The 11,438-nt window shown below is 39.9% G+C and overlaps 1 protein-coding gene across 1 annotated transcript in view; it reads right to left on the minus strand.

Annotated features, from left to right (window-relative positions):
- LOC139322791 (vomeronasal type-2 receptor 26-like) overlaps window positions 1–11,238 on the minus strand; it is a 49,355-nt gene extending 38,117 nt beyond the window's left edge. Inside the window, exons 1-5 of the mRNA XM_070952023.1 lie at window positions 11,027–11,238; window positions 9,902–10,190; window positions 6,332–7,126; window positions 3,172–3,384; window positions 421–547 (exon numbers count right to left, since the gene is read on the minus strand). Coding sequence (XP_070808124.1) covers window positions 421–547; window positions 3,172–3,384; window positions 6,332–7,126; window positions 9,902–10,190; window positions 11,027–11,238 — 1,636 coding nt within the window. The remainder of the gene's footprint in view (window positions 1–420; window positions 548–3,171; window positions 3,385–6,331; window positions 7,127–9,901; window positions 10,191–11,026) is intronic.
- Between the last annotated feature and the right edge of the window lie 200 nt (window positions 11,239–11,438).

An 11,438-nucleotide genomic window follows, 5' to 3' on the forward strand; every position in this document is an offset into this window, starting at 1 on the left:
CATAACAGTCCACACCACCTCATTGTGAATCTTCCGCTGTTTCCCAAGGGGAAGCTCACATAGAGTGCATTGCAACAATCCTTCTAGGGGGTGGACCTAGATAATTCCTCGAGTTTCAAAGAACTCAAGTGTTCCTAGAAAGGTAAATGTGGAAGGGCACATCCAAATTAAAATGCAGAAGAGATATTTTCTCTGCTATTAGTAAAGCTTACCCAATCTGTCACACCCTCCTATCTCTTCCCAGCCTCTCCTTCAGTGCTTTTTTTGGGCTATTCTTCCCTTTAGATAAGAAATTGTGCAGGTTGAAAATAAGCAAGAAAATCAGTGAGCCTCAATCTGTCTTTTAACTTGCACTTTAATGAAAATGCTCTGGATGGATCCACCCCCACAAGGCCTCCCATTTTTCTCAGTGTCACCCACCTTCCTGAGTGGAGAAGGTCCCCTCTGGACAAGGAACACAGTCGTAGCAGCAAACTGGCTCTCCTTCTCGAGCCCTCTTGAAAAACCCAGCATGACAATTTTCCACACATTTGGACTGAGGCAGGGACTGAGCAGAAAAACAAGGTGACAATGAAACCTTTTCATTGTCAAAGAAAAGGTGACAATGTGTTAGGACTCACCATCCATGCAAAATGGAGGTGAACATGGACATTAATCAAGTAGTCTCTGAGCTTCACTTAGGTAAATATGAAATCTCTGACCAGTGGTCAAATCCGAACCAGTTTTCTACTGGTTTGCTGACTGTGCCTGTGCACTGCATGCCAAATGCGTGCTGCATGTGCATGCACAGTGTGCACCAAACACATGCGTGTGTGCGCATGTGCAATACATGCATGTGCATTACACGCCAAAGGAGGCTTGGGAAGGTAAGTAGAAGCGGGGGGGGGGGGAAATCAGCTGTGGCGCACGATTTAGCTTCGCTAAATTTCCTGCTTTCTATCAAAGCTAAACCCCGCTGCACAGCTGATCATCAGAAATACCAGTTCGGAGGAACCAATAGCTTTTTTAAACTACCAGTTCACCTAAATCGTTAGCTAACTAATGGTTTGACCGAACCAGTAGCTTTTTTTTTTTTTTACTGCCGGTTTGTCTGAACTGGTAGCTTTTATCACTACCGGTTTGAACGAACTGGAGCGAACCGGTAGCATTTCACCCCTGTCTCTGACTCATTCCAAGCTGACATAGGAGGTATAACTATGAGCAGAGTCTTCATTTTTTAAATCACTTTTGCTTTTGGCATCTGACATTGCAATAAAAGACCTTTTCCACTTAATGAAGTCTGGAGGAATGGAATTGAGAAAAGATTTAAGCATTCAGTGACAATCAGTCTGTTCCAAAATTATATCCCACTACTTAGAAATTAGGGCTGCCAACTTTAAAGGAGAAGTTCTTTGTTGATTTGCATATTTATATGTTTAATTAGTGTGTCTGCCATACTGGAGAGATGAGACTAAAACTGACTGCCCAGTTTCTAGAACTGGAGTGAGATGAGATGGCAGATGAGAATGTGTCCCTCAAACAGGGTATGTAAGACATCTTTTGCTGCAGCCGTTGGCGCACGAGAATGAACCCTGGGTCAGAAAGGGGTTTCTAAGGCCAAGCTAGGTAGTTATAAGGCCTTGGAAAAATCACACTTGGAATATTACATCCAGTTTTTGCCACCACATTATAAAAAAGATGTTGAGACTCTAAAAAGAGTGCAGAGAAAAGCAACTAAGATGATTAGGGGACTGAAGGGTAAAACATATGAAGAACAGTTGTGGGAATTGGCTATGTCTAGTTTAGTGAAAAGAAGGACAAGGTGATACAGAAGTATTTCAATATTTGAGGGAATGCCACAAAGAAGAGGGGTCAACCCATTTTCCAAAGCACCAGAAGGCAAAACAGGAAGGAAGGAATGGAAACCAATCTAGGAGAGAAGCAAGAGAAATTTCCTAATCGTGAGAACAATTAATCCTTGAAATGGCTTGCCTTCAGAAGTTGTGGGTGTTGCATCACAGGAGAATTTTAAGAAGAGGTTGAACAGCCATTTGTCGAGATGCTATAGGGCCGTGATGGTGAACCTATGGCACGCGCGACACATGTGGAACACAGTGCCCTCTCTGTGGGCACACGAGCCTTCGTCCCAGTTCAGGTCCGCCATGCATGTGTGCACCAGGGGTGGGTTCTAAATTTTTTTACTACCGGTTCTGTGGGTGTGGCTTATTTTGTGGGCGTGGCTTGATGGTCATGTGACAATTCTTTAGGATTTAGCAGAGGTACTGGTCTACCAGGCTTTTAACTGCTTGCAGAGCTGTACCGGTCTACTCATTTGTTTTTGGAGGCCCCAGTCTACTCATTCATTTTTGGAGGCACTGGTCTACCAGCACACTGCCTTTTAACACTGATCAGCTGTAGGGCGGCCCTTTAAAGCCCCACGGCAAGAGTTTAAACAGTTTTTTTCCTTCTAGCTGATCAGCTGGGACTCGGGAGGCAGCGAATAGATTGGGGGCGGGGCCAAATAAACAGTAACAATAACGGGGGGGAAGGGCTGGAGGGCCCAGCTCCCAAACAAAGAGAACCGGTCCGGTGACGTCATATCGTCACCGCTACCAGCTCGGCCGAACCGGGCCAAAACGGGAGGAACCCACTACTGGTGTGCGCACCTCCCACTGGCCAGCTGGTTGTCGGGTCTCTGCCGCACATGCGTGGAGCTGGGGCGCATGCAGGGGGTTGCACATGCATGTGTGGGGGCTGGGTGTATGCAGGGGGGTCGTGTGCATGCACAGGAGCGAGCGTGCATTGCATTTTGGAAGTTCGGGTGTGCATGTGCGCATTCGCACACACATAACACTTTCTGGAAAAGGTTAGCCATCACTTCTATAGGGTCTCCTACTTGAGCAGGGGGTGGGACTAGAAGACCACCAAGATCCCTTCCAACTCTGTTATTCTATATACTATATATTGCTAATTGCATACAAGGAACAAACAAATCTGAAGCCAGTAGTAACACATTTCCCAGCCTTGTGGGTTTTCCACCAGTGTGATGGAGATACTAAATTGCAGTTGGTCCACAAAATGGAACAGTACTGAAGCCTCCAAATCAGCCTAAGAAACTATAAGATTTCTATTCCCCCACTTAAAATGGGATCTCAGAGTTTGGAAAACAAAGGACAGCAAGCTTTCTCCCACCTTGTTGAGCAACTTTAGCTGCGAATGAACATCTTGGATGATAAGAAGTCTCTGTCTTTCAAAAGTGCCCAGGAACTCAATCCTGGGATCCTCGTTGGGGAGAACCAACAAGCTTTTGATGCCCAGATCTGCTGCTAACTCTCCGTTTTGGTCTACGTACAGTTTCATCTGGGAAATATTGCAAAACGTATTCTTCTCCAGAAATGGATGAAACTAGAATTGAAACATCCAGGAATTTTAAGGAATTTTAAAATCTGAAATCTTAGCTTTATCCTACATTTGAATCTTTCTTCTACAGTTATCTAACTTGCAAATATGTTTAATTGGGAGAAAAAGTGTTATCATTTATAAACTTGAAAACAACAGGTTGATTACCAGAAAGCATGGATTTGTCAAGAAGAAAGTTGTCAGGCTAATCTCCTCCATGAAAGACCAGTCAGGAAACATACCAAGCTGAGCTAATTTTACTTTATTTTAAGACTACATTAACAGAATTTTGTAAGTCTGATAGTACATATTGCATACCAATTCCTTTTTCAGCCGGAAAAGTTAGGGAGGATCTTTTCTGAGTTTCTTCCTCTCCTACTATGCAGCTGTAGACTTCTCCCCTCTTATCTGATCCTTCCTTGGGCAGCATCTCTTCCCTCATCCCGAAAGTTATTCCCACATATCATGATGCTTCCTAAACAGATTATACAAATGCTGGTGATATAACTTGATTTCAGTAAAGAACTAGCAATTTTGTGATGTGATTAGAAACCTAGTTAAATGCAGGGTGGCTTGTGTGGTAATTAAGTGAGTAAAAACCGTCACAAAAACAATACAAATAATTTGTAATCTTTTTAATTTTTCTCAAGAAAATGAGTAGTTATGAATAACAATTTGTCCTTGGTCATCAATTTTTCTGTATTGTCATTAATACAAAAGAATTGATAAATCTCTGTGTGCAAGATTTGGTGGAAGATTTATAACAACTCTCAGACAAAGCTAACTTGATCTGATGTAAAGAGTACCAAATTTCCAGAAAAATATTTATGATTTCCTCATAGAAAGATGTTTCTGAGCTGCAGAAAAGTATCTCATTTTGAGATACTACTATAGCATCTCATATAAGGCATATCTTCAAAATAAATTAATGAGGCATTGGAAGAAGGATGATACCAAGCTTCATAAGTATGTAAGTATACCCGAGAGCCAGTTTAGTCTTGTGGTTAAAGCACCTAAAGCAGGCTAGAAAGCAAAAGACTGTTAGTTAATTAACCTAATTATCAGGAAGTATTGTTAATATTTTGCTGAAATCAAGTTATATCCTCAGGATTCACACAATTTATTGAGGAAATATCGTGGTATCTGCAAATATGGTATGGGACTAGGATGGGTGAAATGCTACTGGTTCGGACCGGTTCACCCAAACCAGTATAATAAATGCTACCAGTTCGGGAGAACTGGTAGTAAAAAAAATGCTACCGGTTTGAGCGAACTGGTATTTCCGACGATCAGCTGTTCTGCGCGATTTATATTCGCCAGAAAGCAGGAAATCTAGCTTTCTAGCTTATCTAAATCGCGCAGCACAACTGTTCCCCCTCCCGCTGTTCTACTTACCAGAAAAGGCTTCTTAATCCTTCTTTTTCAGTGCTGCATGGTAACGCATGCGGTGCACATGTGTGCGAAGTGCACGTTTGGCGTGCACTGTGCATGCATGAGCAAAGCGAACCGGTAGCAGACTTCAGAGCATTTCACCCCTGGGCCAGAAGACTGTGAATTTATCCTCCTTAGCCCTGAAAGCCAGCTGGGTGACCTTGGGCCAATCAGTCTTTTTCAGCCCAACCCAAATAAGGAGGGAGCTGTGTTGGATAAGTCATCTGCCTGGAAGCTGCACTGCATATCAGACATTAATACAATTGAGCGAGTCCAGAGATATTTCACGAGAAGAGTCCTCCTCTCCTCTGTTCACAACAGAATACCTTATGCCACCAGGCTTAAAATTTTGGGATTAGAAAATTTAGAACTACGCCGCCTTTGGTCTGACCTAAGCGTAATACACAAAATTATCTGCAACAATGTCCTACCTGTCAGTGACTACTTCAGCTTCAACCACAACAATACACAAGATACAATAGATAGATACAAACTCAAGGTAAACCGCTCCAAACTCGATTGCAGAAATACGACTTCAGCAACAGAGTGGTCAATGCCTGGAATGCATTACCTGACTCTGTTGTTACATCCTTGAATCCCCAAAACTTTAACCTTAAACTGTCTACTGTGTACCTCACCCCATTCCTAAGAGGTCTGGTGCATAAGCGCACCAATGTGCCTACCGTCCCTGTCCTAATGTCCCCATTTATTCGTATCCATTTCATGTACTCATAATCATGTTTATACTTACATCTGTTATCTTACATGTTTGACAAATAAATAAAATAAAGTATGTTACCGTGACTTACTTGAAAATAAATAAATAAACATTTATGAAAATGAACTCAAAATCATAGTTGATTGCAAACTGAATGCGAGTCTTAAGGAAAGACAACAAAAAGAAGACTAGGGGAGCAGTTTCTCCAACACAAATTCTGAATTGGAGAAGTGAGGATACAGCACCCTTCCAATAACTGAAGGATGTTAGACAGAAGCGTAAGATCTGCCTACTATTATTCCAGAGAGTCAGATAAGGAAAAATGAAATTCAGTTACAAGAGAGGAGGTTCTGGCTAAATAAGAGGAAAAACATCTTAAAAGGAGGAGCCTTTTTAGAACTGAGCCAGTGAAGGAAAGTTCAGTCTTCCCTTCCCTTAAATACAAATATCTTAATGCAAAGATTGAGCAGCCATCAATCAGAAAAACTGGGATTCCTGCAGGGAACAGGGGTTGGGCTAGAGATGGTCAGAGTCTCCTCCAAATTTATAAAGGTAAAGTTCCACAGTGCTGATCACAAACCTAAAATACAAGACTTTATTTAAAAATGCATACAGCTTTTTTAAAGTAGCAATGTTTAATTTACCTGTCATGGTATCTACTCTTTGGAACGTTATTCCCTGAGCAATTAGATTGGCCAAATCTATTGGCCTTTTGTAGCATAAGTAGGTTGAGATGGTTTCCCTCCTTTTCCTTTGGATTCCTTTTCCAAAGGAAATTAATAGATCCACAGCAGGATCCCATACCTGCCACGGCTGCAGCCTTGGACTCCCCAACATCTTTTCATCCTCCTTCCTTCTCCTCCTCGATCTGGAGGAATAGGCAGCATTTATGGCACGGGCCAGAGTCTCAAAGAAACTGTAGTCAAAATGGTGGTTTTTGATCCGGATCCTGTTCCTTTTCTCTTGAGTCTCCAGTGGTGTTTTCTGGGTGCACCTTTTCTGGCCTTTGACAGAAAATAGATGTTTTGAAAGAGAACAGTGAAAGTAATGATCTTGAAACTGGGGAACTACAAAGAAATAGGGTTCAAAGCCATCTTCATTTGATTTTTCTTTTGACAGATAACCAAAGTTCCAAATACTATGGATATATTTGAGACGTCTATTCCTTATTATTGAATACATTATAAAATTTGGGAGGATCCAGACTTTCGTTTCAATGGGTCCGGGCATATCTTCAAGTATTAAATGGAAAGGAAGAACTCTGTCCAAAATGGGAACATTTTCTATGAAGTGAACAAAGACATTGACTTGTCTCCACTTAGAGAGGGCCTCCCTGAGGGGGACTGTATGTTCAGTCATTGAGAACTGTTGTGATATAACAACACAAATTTCATTCCTAACAAGCATAGGAGTCAAAGTCCTCATGAAATTCTCTCCATTGTCTGTGTCTGAAGCAAAGAGACCAATCAAGGTCCATCTGAAATGAAGGAGCAGTTGGACAATTGCTGGGTAGTTGATTTCTTCTTTGGGGAGGATCCGGTGGAAAAAAGGGAATTGACTTTTATCACTTAGAGCCTCTGAAGCAATTCTATCTCTGATCTGAAAAAACAATGAAGAATGTTGTGTTATATTTGGGGTCAGATCAAGTCCAAAATACTAGATATTAACAAATTTAACCCCATTTTGATGAATATTCTAGAATAGTTTATTGATTAGACATTGTTTAAAATATTAAGTAAAATATTAAAGACAGAATATTAACAGGACTATATAAAAATTGAATACAAGAAACAAATTAAGCAAAAAATAAAAAATGCAAATCACAGTTCTACAGAGGAATTATTGAGTCTTTCATCTGCACCTCTATAACTATCTGGTTTGGTTCTGCAACCCAACAAGACAGAAACAGACTTCAGAGGATAATTAGAACTGCAGAAAAAACAATGGCTACCAACCTACCCTCCATTGAGGACCTGTATATTGCACAAGTCAAAAAGAGGGCTGTGAAAATATCTACAGACCCCTCACATCCTGGACATAAATTGTTTCAACTCGTACCCTCAAAATGATGCTATAGAACATTGCACACCAGAACAACTAGACACAAGGACAGTTTTTTCCCCAACCCCATCACTCTGCTAAACAAATAATTCCCTCAACACTGTCAAACTATTTACTAAGTCCGCACTACTATTAACCTTCTCATCGTTCCCACCACCCATCTCTTCCTGCTTATGACTGTATGACTGTAACTTGTTGCTTCTATCCCTACAATTTATATTGATTGTTTCCTAGTATGATTTGATTACTTATTTGTACCCTATGACTATCATTAAGTGTTGTACCTTATAATTCTTGACAAATGTATCTTTTCTTTTTATGTACACTGAGAGCGTAGGCACCAAAGACAAATTCCTTGTGTGTCCAATCACACTTGGCCAATAAAATTCTATTCTGTTCTGTTCTGTTCTGTTCTGTTCTGTTCTGTTCTGTTCTGTTCTGTTCTGTTCTGTCTGTTCTATTCTATTCTATTCTATTCTATTCTATTCTATTCTATTCTATTCTATTCTATTCTTCTCTCTATCACCCATTAATTTTCTACAGTTAGACTCCCACGTGCAAATGTCAACTGAAGTGTTCTGTTTCAATAAAGGGTCCTATTATTTGTAGTTTTTGTGTTTTGCTACATCTTTCACTGCTTCTATATCTTTGCCTCAGATTCTTTGTGCAGCAATTTTTTTGGCTACTTCTCCAATTGTACAAGAGCCAGGGAGACCACAACTTCAAATATAATTTTCAGTTGTAAAATCCAACAAATTTTAATATACAAATAAGAAATTGTGTAAATACCCATTTAAGCTCTGAGGGCAGCAGCTGAAGTCCTTTTATCCACCTTGAAGATACTCCTCAGATGCTGTGATTGGGTTTGCTCTAGTAGTGCTATATATTAAGCCCCAAACTTCAGTTATGTATAAGGGCTTGGGGGTAACTTTGACATTATATACTTTAATAAATGGGAAGAAAGCTGGACAGCTATGAATTTTCTTTTAACTTTAAGCAGTGAATTCACTTGAGCCCTTTCTCTGAAGTGCTTCCTTTGAGGGAGGCAATATCCAGTTTCAGGGAAAATTAACCTTAGGTAAGGAAAGGTGTTACTTGCATTGTTGGCTCACTGTCAAATAGGCATCTATGGCTATGATATCATTTTCTAGAGAACTTTCGTTTTGACTTTGATTCATCAATAATTAGAGAATTATGGTAGCAGTTTTCTTAACAGCCTACTACACCATCCAATTTACGAGTATGATTTATGAATATTGCATTATGAGTGCAAATCAGGGTGTTCCAGTATGTATTTAGCACCTTAGACATGTGTATTTCAGGATCCTTCATTAGTCCTGGTAAGACATTAATATCTAGACTGAATAACAAAGGTTCAAATATGCACCTTTCCCCTCCCCTTTAGTAAGTATCAATCCTTTTTTCTTATGGATCCATTGAGCCCAAATCTCCCTCTCAAAGAAATGCTTGTAGAAAGGGCTTTGATCAGGGCGAACAGTCTAAGGTCTATTTTAAGGGCAATCAATTTACTCGATAATATTTCTCCATTTTTCGGTGTCAAATGCTGCACTAACATCTAGAAAGCCAACAAGCCCTGGTTTACCTGACTGACTTAGTCTGTAATTAGATATTTCAAGAAAAATCTATTTTCAATATTGGATTATTAATTTATTGTACAAATTTATATCACCTTTAATTCTACCTAAAACCTTTTTCTAATGCAAGGAATGCACTTTTCTTCTACCCAGTCTCAAGTTTAATCAATCTAAGCGGTGTTCTTTTTTTTAATTTTTTATACAAAGTCAGTTTATTGCCCCCACAATCTGGTTCCTCATTTTACCTGCCTCGAAAGGATGGAAGGCTGAGTCAACCTTGAGCCTGGTGAGATTTGAACTTGCAGTAATTGCACGCAGCTTGTGCTAGTTAACAGCACTTTAGTCTGCTGTGCCACCAAGGCTCTTAATTTTAGCCGCAACATCTATTAGACAAACTGTTCATGCTAGAGTCCTTTTTATTCAACTTTTAATACACATAGACATCACTATTGCCAACTTGAATTCAACTGGATATAACTGTTATTATTTCTATGTGAAAATGCCATTAGAGGGATATTTTTGAACAGCTCAATAGCCAGTAGAAAGCTCTCTACAGGGATTTGAATAAACACAGTAAAACAGGGTAAAACATAGTTGATATGTTCACTAACATGGTGAAAAGCAGTTCTTGAATTCCATGGAGGAGACATGATTGCATTTATTGCTCACCCACCATCACCTCATTCACTTTACCAGATATAGAAAAACACACACAAACCTGTGGGACTTTGTAGGTGTCTGCTAAGATTGACATCTGGATGGAGATGTCCCTTCTAGCTGCATCAAGAAGAGCCAGAAGGTTCTCCTTCCTTCCGCAACCGTAGTTGGGGATGTTGGCTTCTCCAGTGGAGAGAATGTCCAGCAAGGCATCTGAAGTGTATAAAGTGCTCAGATAGTTGTCATGAATGTTATATCCCAGTGTGAGATTGTGCAGGAGCTGTGAATTCTTGTTGACTACTTGAATTGCAAAAATTAATCGTAGGATTTTTGAAAAACCATAAGAAATCCTATTGTAAAAAATGTTCATGTTATTACCATCAACAGTAACAACAAAACACTTTGCAGGCATCCTAGACTTACAACCATTCATTTAGTGACTGTTCAAAGTTACAAGGGGCACTGAAAAAAGTGACTTATGACCATTTTTCACTCTTACACCATCATAATATCCTCATGGTCATGTAATCAAAATTCAGACGCTTGACAAATGATTCAGGTCCCAGGATCATGGGATCACATTTTGCAACCTACTGACAAGCAAAGTCAACGGGGAAGCCAGATTTGACTTACCAATCATGTTACTAAATTAACAACTGTAGTAATTCACTTAACAACTGTGGTGTGGCAAGAATGTTCATAAAATGGACAAAACTCATTTAAAAATGGTCTCCCTTAGAAACAGAAATCTCAGGCTCAATTGTGGTTGAGAACTACCTCTATTTCAAATATAATCCTGTCTGTCTCCATAGGTCTACTGAGCCGTAAGCCAACATTGATCCAAAACTAATGATCAGTTATTCAAATATGAAAATGGGTGGGGCTAAGGCAACTACAATTGTTTCAATCACTTCTTTAAACAAAAGTCAGTATTCAAGTGATGAACTCAGGATTGAACTGGGGGTTGAAAATAATCTAGAGTTCTTTCATGTTTTTTTCCAGCTCCATCTTTGGATTTGAATCTCTTCCATAAAATAAGACAAAAGAGGGAAGCCATGGAAATAAAAATCATTCAGAAAATTAGACATGTCCTGCAATCTAAGAACAAATGAAAAAAGTAGAAAAGAAGGAGAGTGTTAGAATTGCAAATGGAGGGAATGTAGCTCCATTACCATGAATGACTTACAAATCAGAACGAGTAGAAGGAGCACTGTGGAAAGGCAACCTTATATGTGATATTTTTGCTGCAGAGATTATTATACTAATGAGATGGTCTCCTGGTCTGTAATAGCTCCATGGATTGTTTCCATCCTGGTGCTCCAAACTCAGTAGGCATTTCTTTCTAAGCTTTCCAGAGACTGGATGGGGCACCAGCAGCATCAGAAGCAGGAGGTCCATACTTTATGGGGCGAATCAATCCCTTTCCTGTTTCTGAAGATGAACAAGATTTAGGAGAATTCAAATCAGTCTCACAAAATAGAAATGCCAATGATTTTCCTGATTCAGAAAGAGAGAAACATTTAGCTACACCTGGAAAGGGAGAGAAAGTACATTCAAGAGCACAGAGCCCGCCTGTCCCAAAATTTGTTCCCACACAG

The sequence above is a fragment of the Pituophis catenifer genome, unplaced genomic scaffold, assembly GCF_029215685.1.
Source record: "Pituophis catenifer annectens isolate HBS135680 unplaced genomic scaffold, rPitCat1.0.hap2 SCAF_11, whole genome shotgun sequence".
In the NCBI taxonomy this organism is placed as follows: domain Eukaryota; kingdom Metazoa; phylum Chordata; class Lepidosauria; order Squamata; family Colubridae; genus Pituophis; species Pituophis catenifer.